The sequence below is a fragment of the Typopeltis vanoorti genome, chromosome 17 (genome assembly GCF_054136105.1).
Source record: "Typopeltis vanoorti isolate ZY-2024b chromosome 17, IOZ_Tvanoo_1.0, whole genome shotgun sequence".
Classification (NCBI taxonomy): Eukaryota; Metazoa; Arthropoda; class Arachnida; order Uropygi; family Thelyphonidae; genus Typopeltis; species Typopeltis vanoorti.
In genome coordinates, this window is record NC_143565.1 from 60,306,328 (window position 1) to 60,319,574 (window position 13,247).

General features: G+C 34.9%; 1 protein-coding gene across 2 annotated transcripts in view; it reads left to right on the forward strand.

Annotated features, from left to right (window-relative positions):
• Positions 1–13,247, forward strand: part of LOC150097435 (carboxyl-terminal PDZ ligand of neuronal nitric oxide synthase protein-like) — a 287,244-nt gene that overhangs the window by 178,533 nt on the left and 95,464 nt on the right. For both annotated transcript variants that reach the window (XM_090407036.1, XM_090407034.1), the window contains one exon: positions 6,250–6,391. In XM_090407036.1, the coding sequence (XP_090263162.1) occupies positions 6,250–6,391 (142 nt within the window). The remainder of the gene's footprint in view (positions 1–6,249; positions 6,392–13,247) is intronic.

Here is a 13,247-nt window from a genome sequence, read left to right on the forward strand (position 1 = left end):
GCTTTCTCTGAAGTCTCAAAAAATTCCTCCACATCTACCTTAGTAGGTTTCTGTAGGACCATAGGCAGAAATTAGTCTCATTGTCCAGTTCACCATTCTGATATTTGACCACATCCCTCTACTTGAAATTGCCTGCCATTCAAGCATTCAAGAAGGTTAGCCTGGTATTTAGTGTTGAATACTATGGCTACTTCTTCTTTTCCTTGATTGTTATTTCCTGAATATAACATTTTGTATTTATTGCTTAGAAAGATCTCACCAGTTTTCGTCTTTTTTGTTTCAGTCACCCCTATTATGTTGATCTGGTACTTATCTAATTCCTTAGTTAGCTCCATTTCTTTGCCATTCAGGCTTATTATGTTGATAGTAACAATCATTAACTCTGGTGATGTTGAGTTGGAGTGTGTTTTCAGATTTGTTCCAGTAGCTGACTTTTTGCTTTTTGCCCTGGTTCCCTGGCGAAAACAACGAGGGCCTTGTTTAACCGGGCGAAGCCCCAGCCTGCACGAAAGTTTGTCATGTGGTACCATCATTTTCTATTTTGGTTTAAGCCAATAAGAATACAATTTGGTCGACTAAATCTCAAATTGCCAGTCTATCCTCGTTCGTTCAGTAGCCAGGTAGATACCCAACAGGGTGCACCATGAGGATTGGATATTAGGTCTGAAGCCCTGTTCGGTTCTCTGCATTTCTTTAAAGTATATGTTGAGGTCTCCTCTCAGTTATATAGCTTTGACCCTTAAGCACCCCTCCAGCACACATTTGTTTTCATAATATGTATAATAAGTATTCTACCAAAGAATATATATCATGGGAATGTTTCTCGTTATTTTAATATATTTTATGTTATCAAATATTTTTGACATTTTGATTTCTCAACATCTACGAATCATTTGAATTTCTGTCTAGTTCACAACTCAAGTAAGCAGCAGTGTTGCAAAATGGTAAACAAGCATTATATTGGAAACTCTGGTTTGCATGAAATTGTACAGGATCATTAGCAGTTCATGTGCTCTGTTTCTGCAACATGTGATTTCAGTGGAAGTGTATCTTGCATTTCAGTGGCAAAGGTTCATGAATAATCGATGAATACAAAATAATTGAGACGGTTTGCCGTTTTATTGTTACAAAGGTATTTAAAGATTATTAAGGTTAACATGGTATAAAATCTTTGAATGTTTTTTTTTTATTTATGTGTATGTTTGTTAATGGTTATATTTCTTTAATTAGGATGACTACCCATATAAACAGAATAAGTCAGATTTGGAACATTAGACCTTTCAAGAAAAGTAAACAAATGACTATTTTGTAATAGAGAGAAATAATAAACCAGTGTGTTTAGTTTGTTTAGACATAATTTCAGTTAACAAAGAACATAACCTTAAAAAAACAATATACAGCTTGCTAATTGTGACAACTGTTTGGGACAAGATCAGATTTAAAAAATGTGAAAATTAAAAAAAAAAAATTAAACAGTTCACACCATTTTTAAAAATACACAAGAATGTGTATTTTTATAAATAGTAAGCTTTGCTTCTGATTCTTGTATATGCTAGATGCAATGGAAACATTGTTTCAAAAATAAAAAGAAATTTGAAAACATAAGCTTATCTTGATGAACAGTAACAAGACAAACTAATGAAATGGCATCCAATATAAAATAGTCTTATAACAATTTAAAAAACAAAAAAATTGGATTTTGATTATTGTTTGTTGGCTTTCACCGAAGCACTGATTTAACAGATACAGCTCAACTATCTATTTTTATCACAGGAATAGATAGAAGTTTTAATGATACAGAAGAACACTTATCACCTCACCTTCTCAACTTAAAATGACAACATTGAGCAAAAACATAATAATATAAAAAACACTATGCTAAAATACAAACTTCAGTATAACTAAAATTGGAATATTCACTGATAGTACCATATATGTGGTAAGGTAGAACAATGATGCTTTGGCATATTTGGAAAAAAAAATGATATGGGCAACAATGTTTATATCTGGAAAAATTTATTTTTCCTTACATAATTCACCAAGATAGTTAATGCGATAAATGTCATAAAATGCATCAACAAAACCCCACTTGGTTATCTTGAATTTATTGAGAACTCCTGAAAGATGTCAAAACTGACTGTTCCTATTTAGCTCATAATTATGCTGTTCATTGTTCCTTTCAACAGACAATGAAAAATATCTTCAATTCATGAAATCTTTTTCATGAATTGAAGATAAGGATGAGGGAGGGCACCTACTCTATAACTCTTTGTCTCCACCAACTACATCTAGAACATCAAACTGTTCCTGGATCTTGAAGGAAATCCCATTTCTCAGCTAAATGATAAAAAGTTGATTTTTGATTTGAGAATTTTAGTGGGTATCACTATTCATGTGAATGAATTAAATGCAATTACATAGCTGAAGTATAAAGAGCTGTATATGCATGCATTCACAAAATTGCGACTGTGGCAAAACTAGTTGAATAATAATAATTTCTTCAACTTCCTTACAATTCATACAAAAATATATATGAAAAACAAATTTATTGATATTTTGAAAAATGTGCATAGGGTTTGAAGAAAGATTTATTGATTTTGCTAATAAAGATGTGTTCTTTGAAACTTAATGATCATTCAGTATCCCCAAAAATAGCACTATGTGGAGATTTTATCATAAAAGTTGTGGTGGATGAGAGGGTGAATGTCTGTTTTCCAGGAGAGAGAATGAACATGATGATTGAGGCACTGGATATGAAGTAAGCATGCAAGGGACTTAGTAGAATTCTGGATAAATATCAAATGGATATATTGGAAATGCAAGAAAAAACAGAACTGGAAATGAAATTTTTGGAATTAAATTATCTCGAGACAAAATTTATAAAAAATTTAACTCAGAAGAATTTCTACACGTAATATGCAAATAAAATTCTCTCATTATCTGGAAGCACATACATATAGGAATATTTTTTTTTTCCCAAATGTGACATAGGTCCCATATTTCTGATGTAAATTTAAAAAATGCTCTGCCCATTGCACAGCAAATATCAATCCAGATGTTGTTTCACTGATAATAAATAAATATTATCAAATGTTATTAAATATTATAAAAATAAAATATTGCAATTTTTGTTAATGGAAGTGTGTTTGCATTTTGTTGCCATAATCATATTATTCCAGTTTTATCTTGAATTTGTTCATTTTATTAATAAAATCAATTATATATATGAGTACATATAAATATTACAATAAATGGCATAATTGTTTATAACATTTTTTTCATTATACTCCATTTTAATAATCTTACAGATTGGGGAAAGTTAAAAAATAATTGGCCCACATTCACCCTACAGATATTTTATTTGGCCTGCCATTTAAAAAGTTTGTCCACCCCTGTTCTAGAGACTGGATTACAGATAAATTTTCCATCATTCACTTCTGTCATGCACTGTTTCAATCAAAGTTTGATTGTGGTCCCAGTTTTACTGTTCTGTAATGGAAAGCACCTCCTGATGTTTAGATCCTATGTATCATTTGGGTATGTGGGTAGCTACTCGCATTTTGCACATTGGCCATTCAAAGTTTTTATGTCAATGCAAATGAACCTATCCTGTCTTGATGGAAACAGTTGGCTCTTAACTATGTCCTAAAAATAATCTCCTCCAATACATCCAGCATGGACTAGTATTTTTCTCTATGTTGAAAAGCTCAATATTGCACACATCAGACTACCATTTGCCTGACTGGTAAGTGTGTGAAAGAGATTATGCAGACTACTTACATGAATGCTGACATTACCTGCACCAAACATAACAGTTCTTCCATGGCAGGGTTTGCACTCATTATGTAGCCTTTTACTGTGCCAGCTAACATCTCATATCCCATTATCAGTTTATACCAGGGGTGGCCACAATGTGGCTTGTGAACCGCATGCAGCTCGCGTCCACATGTTACGTGCTCTTCACAATCTACCAGGGAAAAAAAAAACAAAAAGAGGAGAGAGAGAGAAAAACAGGGTTAATAAAAATTACTGCAATCAAAAAAAAAGTTTAATTCGAAACATGTTAAATGAAGTTTATTTTGAACAATTAAAATAATTTTAAAGTCGAAACACAATAATTTTAGTTACTTATATATTTGTAGAGGCCTTCCTTATATCCATTTTCTTTGTAAGCTCCTTAAAATTAGGTGTATAATTAGTCAAAGCAGTTCTTACAAGTGCATTACAACCTTGCCATGCACATGCTCACTTACTCCCGTACCATCGCATTGGTCAAAGGTTGCAACTCTTCTAAGTCTTACTGGAATTATTTTGGCTCCATAAGGATGCGTAGTTGGCTACCCCTGGTCTCTACAGAGAGTTTAAGATCTTGAAACCTCTGTTGGTTGTGCTGCCATTTCCTGACTGCATTATATCCATTCAGATTCCTCTTCAATGCAGAAATTATACAGTGGAGCTGCATGTCATTCAGCTTGCATTTGTACACACAAAACTGCTTCCAGAAATCTATGATTTATACAAACTCATTCAGTTGTTTATAGGCTATTTCCTCTCCTGTGTACAATCCACATCCGGTGCTTTATGGTGTTCGGTTGTGCTGGATTCCTAGCCTGTTGGCTGGAGAACAGATACGCTAACCACTGTGCCAACCAGGCTGCCTGGAATGAAGCATTCCTTATGGAATTTTCCTCCTCCTAACAGTTGATTAATTAGTTTTGATCATAATTTGTAGTCTGTAGGAAGGACTGACAAAGAGTACATGGAAAAGTATATGCTTGTAAAGCAGCTGCATCAGTCCTTCCTACAGACAAATTATGATCAAAACTAATTGATCAACTGTTAGAAGAAGGAAAATTCCATAAGGAATGCTTCATTCTAGGCAGCCTGGTTGACATAATAGTTAGCATATCTGTTCTCCAGCCAACAGGCTGCAGGTTCAAACCCCACTGTGGGCATGATGGATGTTTGTGAATGGTTTAGATGGGAGGTGAATATCATCATCCAGTGTGAGACCACTGCCCTGCTTACTGGAGGTCTCAGGTGGCTTTAAAAAACACCATGTTTGATCTCTAGAGCAGAACTGTTAGCATAGTAAAAATAAATAAATAAATTTTAAAAATACAAAAAAATATAAAATCAATAAAAATAGAAAAAAAATCCTTAACCCACCCATGGTACAAATGTACTATAGGTTCACAAATAAACCTTTTGTGGATGGGAGCTATATATAAAGTGAAGTATTTTTAAGGATATAGTTGGTACCACATTAAAGAAATGAAAGTCTTCAGGTGTCTAAGTGTAAGGTATGACCAGGTGTACCTAGAATACTGATTGCAGAAACCAATACTTGGGAATGTTGGTTAGACTGACTCTAGAAAATCATTTGGACATTAGAGCATCCATAAAGTGTATCTGTAACACATAGATGTGTGCCATGAATTGTTATCTGGTCTGGTTGACCAGGTGGTTTTCGTATCTGCTCTCCAGCCAAAAGGCTGCAGGTTCGAATCCCACCGTGGGCATGGATGTTTGTAATTGTCTGTGAAAATGCTAGTGGTATTGGTATAGATGACGTTCGCTGTAGTAGGTGGAGACAGAGAGTTGTAGAGTAAGTGCCCTCCCTCAATGAGCCTTTGGACTCCCTGGAAGTGTCACATAATAATCATAATAATAATAATGGAAAGCTACAATCTGCAAACCTTTGTGAATGAAAAATAATCATTGTCGAATAGTCCAAAGATGCAGAAAATCTGTCGACAAGTGGAATGCTTTTCATGAATATTTGTCTCAGTGATATGAATTTTGGAAATTGCAACATACTAATGTGAGCTTTTTGCTCATGGTTTGGATTAGGTCCACTGGCTGTTGTTCATGTCCTACATTCTAGCAATTTTATGATATCTGCATGACATCTTTTTTAACATATGCACCATGTCACAAAACAATCATTGTAAACATCAGAACATTGCAATGGCCAGCATAGTAGTCTGTGATACCAGTGATATATCTGTGGGATAAATTGGAATGCAAAATTAGGACTCTATCAGAAGTTAATAGAAAGTTTTCCACATTCTGTTGAAACAGTTATTATGGCCAAAAACAGAACACAATAATTTCCATTAATGACAGTTTGTTTATATGCGCACACAGGATAGTATATTTTTTATATATACTAAAGTAGTTTTACATTGTGGAAAGGTTTTTTTTTTATTATTTCATGTGGCTTTTTTTTAATTGCTTATTTTACAGAGCCAGGCTATGAGAATTGTAAGAACAGTAGGACAGGCATTTGAAGTATGTCACAAACTTAGTCTGGCATTAGCATCTGCTACTATTCCTGCACATTCAGAGGACACAAGTGCAACTATTCTATCTCAAAAGTCACAAGAAGGTTTGTATATGTGCTATTGTTAATTAAACTTTTCTGCTGAATAGGTCTTCCATATTACTGATGAAATCCTCAAAGATTTTATAGTTTTAAATGCATTTATACAAAACACATTATCAAATACATCCATTATACCATAATCTTTTATTGAAAGATTATTCAAAGAATCTTCAGCAGCTCTAAAAAACGTTCCTAACCTCAACAAATTTGGGTGCATGAAACTGCCCCAAATTTGGGAGACTTTCATTATGAGAACTTCAGCCCAACTGCCAAGACTACCAAATTAGCCTGCAAGAGGGCACCATTAGGACTTTAGGAACAATATTAGTTTCTTGCTTTCTTCCTCATTTGCTTTGTGTTAGTTCCTGAGTGCACATACCATATCTTTATGTTCCTGAAGATGGCAATGTGACATTGCCGAAATATAGAAGTTGGAATATAGATTTGGAAGATCTCGAGTACTGTACTTATTTTGGACTACTGAAAAACTACTAGTTTCATCAATTCACCTACATCTTGATTTTCATCTAGGTCTTTCTTGGCATAAAACATCCTGTTTTTCTAACCTTTCCTCTCCCATTCTGTTTTAAGTGATCATGTTGCTTTAGATTAAACTCTGCTCATACATTCATGTCTTCTTTACAAATAATGTAAAGAAGACATGAATGAGAAAATCATATTAAAAATGAAGATACTAGAAATGAACTCAACATTTTTACCATTCAAGGATGTTATGAGCAGGACTTAATCTAAAGTGATATGGTCACTTAAACCAGAGGTGGGAGAGGAAAGGTTAGAAAAACAGGATGTTTTATGCCAGAAAAAATACCTGGAAGGTATATCTACTGGATAGTGAATGAATGAGGATGTGCTGGGTATTTTGACTTGACACTATCTCTCTCTCTTTTTTTTTTTTTTTTTTCCAGGACTCATATTTACTATTTCCAGTTTTTGCTCATCTGTATAATATGTTTATTATTTTTATATGATTTGCCACATCTTTGAAATCCATAAATTAAAATTTGTTCAAGCACTGTCTTTTATTAGTTTTGACTAATTTCTCTTATTCCATATAAATTTATTCATCTGACTTGCACCATACCAACTTTATCATATTATTTACTGAAGATGGCAAATTGTATTTCCATATGTAATTTATCTTCTTCACTAAAAAATTATACCTGTTTAGTTGAAATATTTTCTTTGTCCTGTAGATTCTCCATCAAGAATTCAGTTGATATTAAATTGATATTCAGTTTAGTTAGTTTTTAAAGACTTCTACTTAATTTATTTAGTCTTTTTATGCAGAATATAAAGAACTTAGTTGAATATTCTCAAATTTGATATCAGGTATAATACCATTTCCCTTCGTACTCTGATCGATATAGATGAAGAATAATAGTGGATATAATGTGCATTTTGTCTTATATTGGATTTTCCAACCAGCTTTCTGTAAACCTTTCAAATCTAACTGCTGATTTAAACTCCAAAATAAACACTTAAATATTGCTCTATATATCACTGTAGTGTTTTTAATGGCACCATATGTAGAGGTCTGCTTCCTGTAATTTAGTTCAAAACTGTAGGCAACCCTCAGACAAACAGGTATGTCTTAAGATTGCTTAAAGTTCTGAACAAGATAAATGGAGGAGACTTCTACATATCTATTAAGGAATGCAGAAAATGCTGTGGGAATTCTGACCGGTCCTCACCTTCATGTGGTGCACTCTGTTAGTAGGTATATCTACTTGATAATGGATGGGCTGGCTGTTTGGACTTAGATATCCAAATTATGAATTGTATTAGTATAAACTAGAAACAAACATGATGATAAAACATAATGAAATGTCGTGTCAGATGGGGCATCACCCAGTTTGACAACAACTCCATTATTTGTCCTGGTTCTGTGACAACAAATTCTTACAATTTCCATGGGTAACCTCTTGTTCTCTCTCTCTTCCTGCCATGTACTGAAAAAAAAAAAAAAAGTCTTCAGTGTCAATCCTATAAAAACTTCATTAATAACTTATATGCACCTATCGTGTCTCATCTTTTTCACCTATCAACTAGTTGTTATAGACCATCAATCTATTCTCATAGGGAGCATTCCATAGACAAGGCACAATCTTTGTCACTTGCCTCTGAAACCTATCCACTTCTTAATACCCACAGAATCCAGGTGAACAGATGTGTCCTTATTAAAGCTTTATATAAGGAAACAGTAACCTCTCTATCTCTGCTTGTTAATGTGTTCTTCAACAACACCTAATCATGCTGTCTTGTGGCTATCTTGGCAACATGGCTTGTAAACTTCAGTTCCCTGCCCTGTATTCTGTAGCTTAAACCATCAACAAACCGCCAACAATAACATACCTGATTTTTAAGATGCATTTGTGCCATAAATGTAGGTCAAAATAAACACATGAATACAAGAATTAAATTATAATAGCCAGACATTGGGGTTTTTAAGGGTCAAAGCTATATAACTGAGAAGAGACCTCCACATAGCTTTTAAAGGAATGCGGAGAACCTATCAGCTTGTGACCTAATGTCCAGTCCTCACCTTCTCGTGGTGCACCCTGTTAGGTATCTACCTGGATACTGAATGAACGAGGATGGACTAGCAATTTGGAATTTAGTCGACCAAATTGTATTTTTATTGGCTCAAAACGAAATAAAAAAAATGATGGTACAACATTATAGAATTTCATGCCGGCTGGGGTGTCGCCCAGTTAAACAACTCCCCCCCCCCCCCCTTTGTTTTCACCAGGGCAAACAGCGAAAAGTCAGCTACTGGAACAAATCCTAAAACCCACCTATCACAAGATTTCAAGATCAGTACTATCAACATAAGAAGCCTGAATGGCAAAGAAATGGAACTAGCTGAGGAATTGGATAAATACCAAATCGACATAATAGGGGTGACTAAAACAAACAAAAAAAGACAAAAACTGGTGAAGTTTTTCTAAGCAATAAATACAATATGTTATATTCAGGCAATGATAGTCAAGGAATACAGGGCATAGCCATAGTATTCAACACTAAATGCAAGGCTAATCTTGAATGACAGGCAGTCTCAAGTAGAGTGATGTGGGGAAATATCAGAATCGGGAACTGGACAATGAGACTTCTTTTTGCCTATGGCCAGAACCTTAACAGAAGGTTCTGTTAAGGTAGAAGTGGAGAATTTAGATAATAAATAACAGAGGAGATAATACCACAGGAAAGTGGTATTAAACCTGATATCAAAATTGGAGATGTTAATGTCAGCTCTTTGCTTTATGCAGATGATGTTCATCATCATCAGCTAACGCCTATTTGTTCCCGTATAGGGAGTAGGCAGGGCCATTTACCCTATCTAACTAGCAGATGGTGTTATACTTCTAAATAAATCCGTTACAAGTCTGTAAGATTCCCTGACTAAATTGAATAACTGTTGTAATAGATATGGTATAAAGTTCAGCATTACGAAGACAATGAAAATAGGCAGAAACATTGAAAATAGCAACTGCATTGTGAGTGGAGAACCTATAGAACAAGTAAAACATTTCAGCTATTTAGGCATGACTTTTAGTGAAGATGGTAAATTAAATATGGAAATAGACAGCAGTATCAACAAAGCTGGTATGGTAGGAAGTCAACTGAATAAATTTATATGGAATAAGGAAGATATTAGCTAGAATACTAAATTAGCTGTATAGAAGACAGTATTCCAGCCAATTTTAACTTATGGATCTGAGAGCTGGGTCAGAAGTAAAATGCTTGACCCAAGACTAGAGACTACAGATATGAGAGTACTGAGAAACATTAGGGGCATGAACAGCGTCAATGGCAATATCATATTAAAAGCGAGAATATTATGAAAGATCTTGACATTGTCAGCATCCAGGAATGCATTAGCAGAGCTAATCTCAGGTGGTATGATCATTTAAACAGAATGGGAGAGGATAGATTGGCAAAACAAGCGTTCTCTGTCAGTTTTGTAGGGAAAAAGACCCTTAGGTAGACAAAGATATAGGTGGATTGATACAATAAAAAGTGCCTTAGAAGATAGAAATATAAGATGTAATAATGTTGGAGTCTTGACAGGTATTTGGAGGAAAATTGTAGATATGAGGTTGGTAATGATGTAATTTTTCATGTAGTACTATCATATCCTGTACACACCCCTTGAGAGTATATATCAGGAATTTGATGATGATGATAGTAGCCAGATATTTCAACCTTAAAATTATGTTTTCATCTGAAGCATAAGACTAGTGGAGTAGAATGTTGATGTGAGCAATGAATTATTTAAAATGGTAAAATTCGTGTGATGGTTTACCAGAAGCATTATATTAAAAAAAAAAATGGAATGAGACTTTTCCACATCTTTGGTAAGGAGAGGCAGTCATTCCAATTCAGGTTCGGATGATGGAACAAGCTTTTAGTGCTGCTCTCTTTAAACTAGCGTTCATACTGTGACAGCACCAATACAGTATGTATGTTTCAAACTAGGTGGATTGTGGCTGATATCAATTCCACGTTATGCTAGGCAAAATTTCTCTGATTTTTTAGTAATGATGTAAGATTGGTGTTCTTGTAATCATTTCTCCATAGAATATCCAGTTTGTCTGATGTATGAAAGGTGACAGTTCCAAGCAACTTGGTAGATGCCAGGATAAGAAAGAGGAGATGATTTATCTTTAGAAGATGGAACCAGGAGGAGAGTTCATTGAAAGGAATAAATGTAGCCACTAGATTGTAATTTTTAATGTTTCTTGAAATTGATTCAGATATACCAGAAATATATGGGATCAGAACCCTCCATGTTGTTTCATGGTTGTTTGAAATAGACTTGTGGGAATCAAACTGTATATATGTTGTTCAGTTCATTCTGAAAAGCTATTGCATAGACTGCTTGATGTCCAAAAGATTTTGCTTGAGCTATTGTGGTTTAGAGCATATAATATGAGCATAATGTATGGACACTACATACAACAGTAGTCAGCTCACAATCCTCAAAAAATTGGAATCATAAAAATCCTTTTTACATCATGCTCATATTGTGCACTCTAAACTACAATACCTTAGGCAAAACATTTTGGGCATCGCACATTCTGTGCAACTGAATGGTTTCTCAGAATGAACTATACAATGTATGTAATACATTGTATAGTTCATTCCTACAGGCCTACCTCAAACAACCATGAAACAGTAGAGAGTATTATTTCATAGTATACAGATTCCATACATTTCTGGCATCCTGAACCAATCTCAAGAATCCTTTAAAAATACCTCTAGTGGCACATTTATTGCTTTCAATGAATTCTCCTCTTTCTTTCTTTCTCTTCCTGGTATCTGCCAAGTTCTTTGTGACTGTCACCTTTCATACTTTGTACACACTGAATATTCTGTGGCATAGCAAATCAACCTTAAAATTACAGGTTATCATTTGCAGCATAAGGCTAGTGGAGTAGGATGAGAGCAATGGATTATTTAAAATCTGTTGGCCATTAGCCAACAGATTTTAAATAATCTTCCATACTCACTAAAGTGAGTACGGAAGTGGCAAACCTGGGGTGAATCTTTCCTATTTGCTATTTCATTTCGTCTTATGCAACGGGTGTCTGCCTTCTCTCCTAGGTAATAGGCTCAAAGTTCCAAACTATCTGGCTAACATGGAATGAATTTGGACCAAAACATCCCAGATATGTGGAAAGGGTCTCTGCACTCCTACCACTTTTTTTTTTCTTGCAGACTTCACTCCAAAATGCTTATAATATATCTCATGCTGTATTAGGTTGTTACACAGAATAAACAGAGCCACATTCAGGACTTAGGCAGAGGGGTCCTGTTCGAGATGTATATTACAGTCTCCAACAAAAATTAGTGATATTGTGAACAAGGAATACAGAAGGTATGGATTAATCTAAGAGGGGAACTTTACATAGCCACATGGAATGTACATTGGGTACTCAATATTGTCTGTAAAGAGATGGAGAGGTATAAAATTAGCATCAGAGGATTACAGAGACCAGATGAAATGGAGACGGTTGCTTCAAAAGACAGGATTGTAAGTCAGACCACACAGATAGGCCTGATGAAGAGAGTGAGGAAATCTCTGAAAACCTACAGACCGTTTTGGACTGATTACCAAGGAGAGATGTACTTTACATTTTTATTTATTCAGAGGACCTTAATTCAAAAGTGGGAAAGAGCATGAGATTAGGCCTGAGTGTGGCATGTTTGGTCTGGGGGTGAATGTGGAGAAAGGCAGGTAATAACAGATTATTACCTGCTTCCAGAAACACCTATACTTATACATCTAGCATTGATAGGTCAAGGGCACCAGACTGATTACATTCCTGGCTCTCCATTGGTCGAAGACAGGCATCTCTGATGGCATACTTGTCTTGGAGCGGACTGTGGTACAGACTATCAGCTAGTAAGAGCCAAAGTAAGAACTTCGAATCCTTCCAAGTCAGGCACATCCCCCTAGACCGGATGTCAAAGTAATTCTTAGTGGGTTCAGAGAAGAAACATCAACTCAGTTTGATGATCTTTTGGAGACTAGTGAGGAGCTCGCCTGAAATGCTTTGGGAAGGAGTCAAGGTTATATAGCCAAGAAGTATCTTTGCCGAGTTAGAAAGCCAAGAGACCCATGAATATCAGCTTCAACATGTGATCTAATTTAAAGAAGGTGGATGGAAAAAACAAAGAGACACAGTGACTGAAGAATATAACATAGAGAAATCAGAAGAGCCATCAAGCAGAACAAGGAAAATTTTTATACTAAATTATAAAAGCGGAAATCAGAAACAGGTGGAAAGAATACTATGAGTAACTGAACAGCAAAGAGGATAAGGAAAATTTGGAG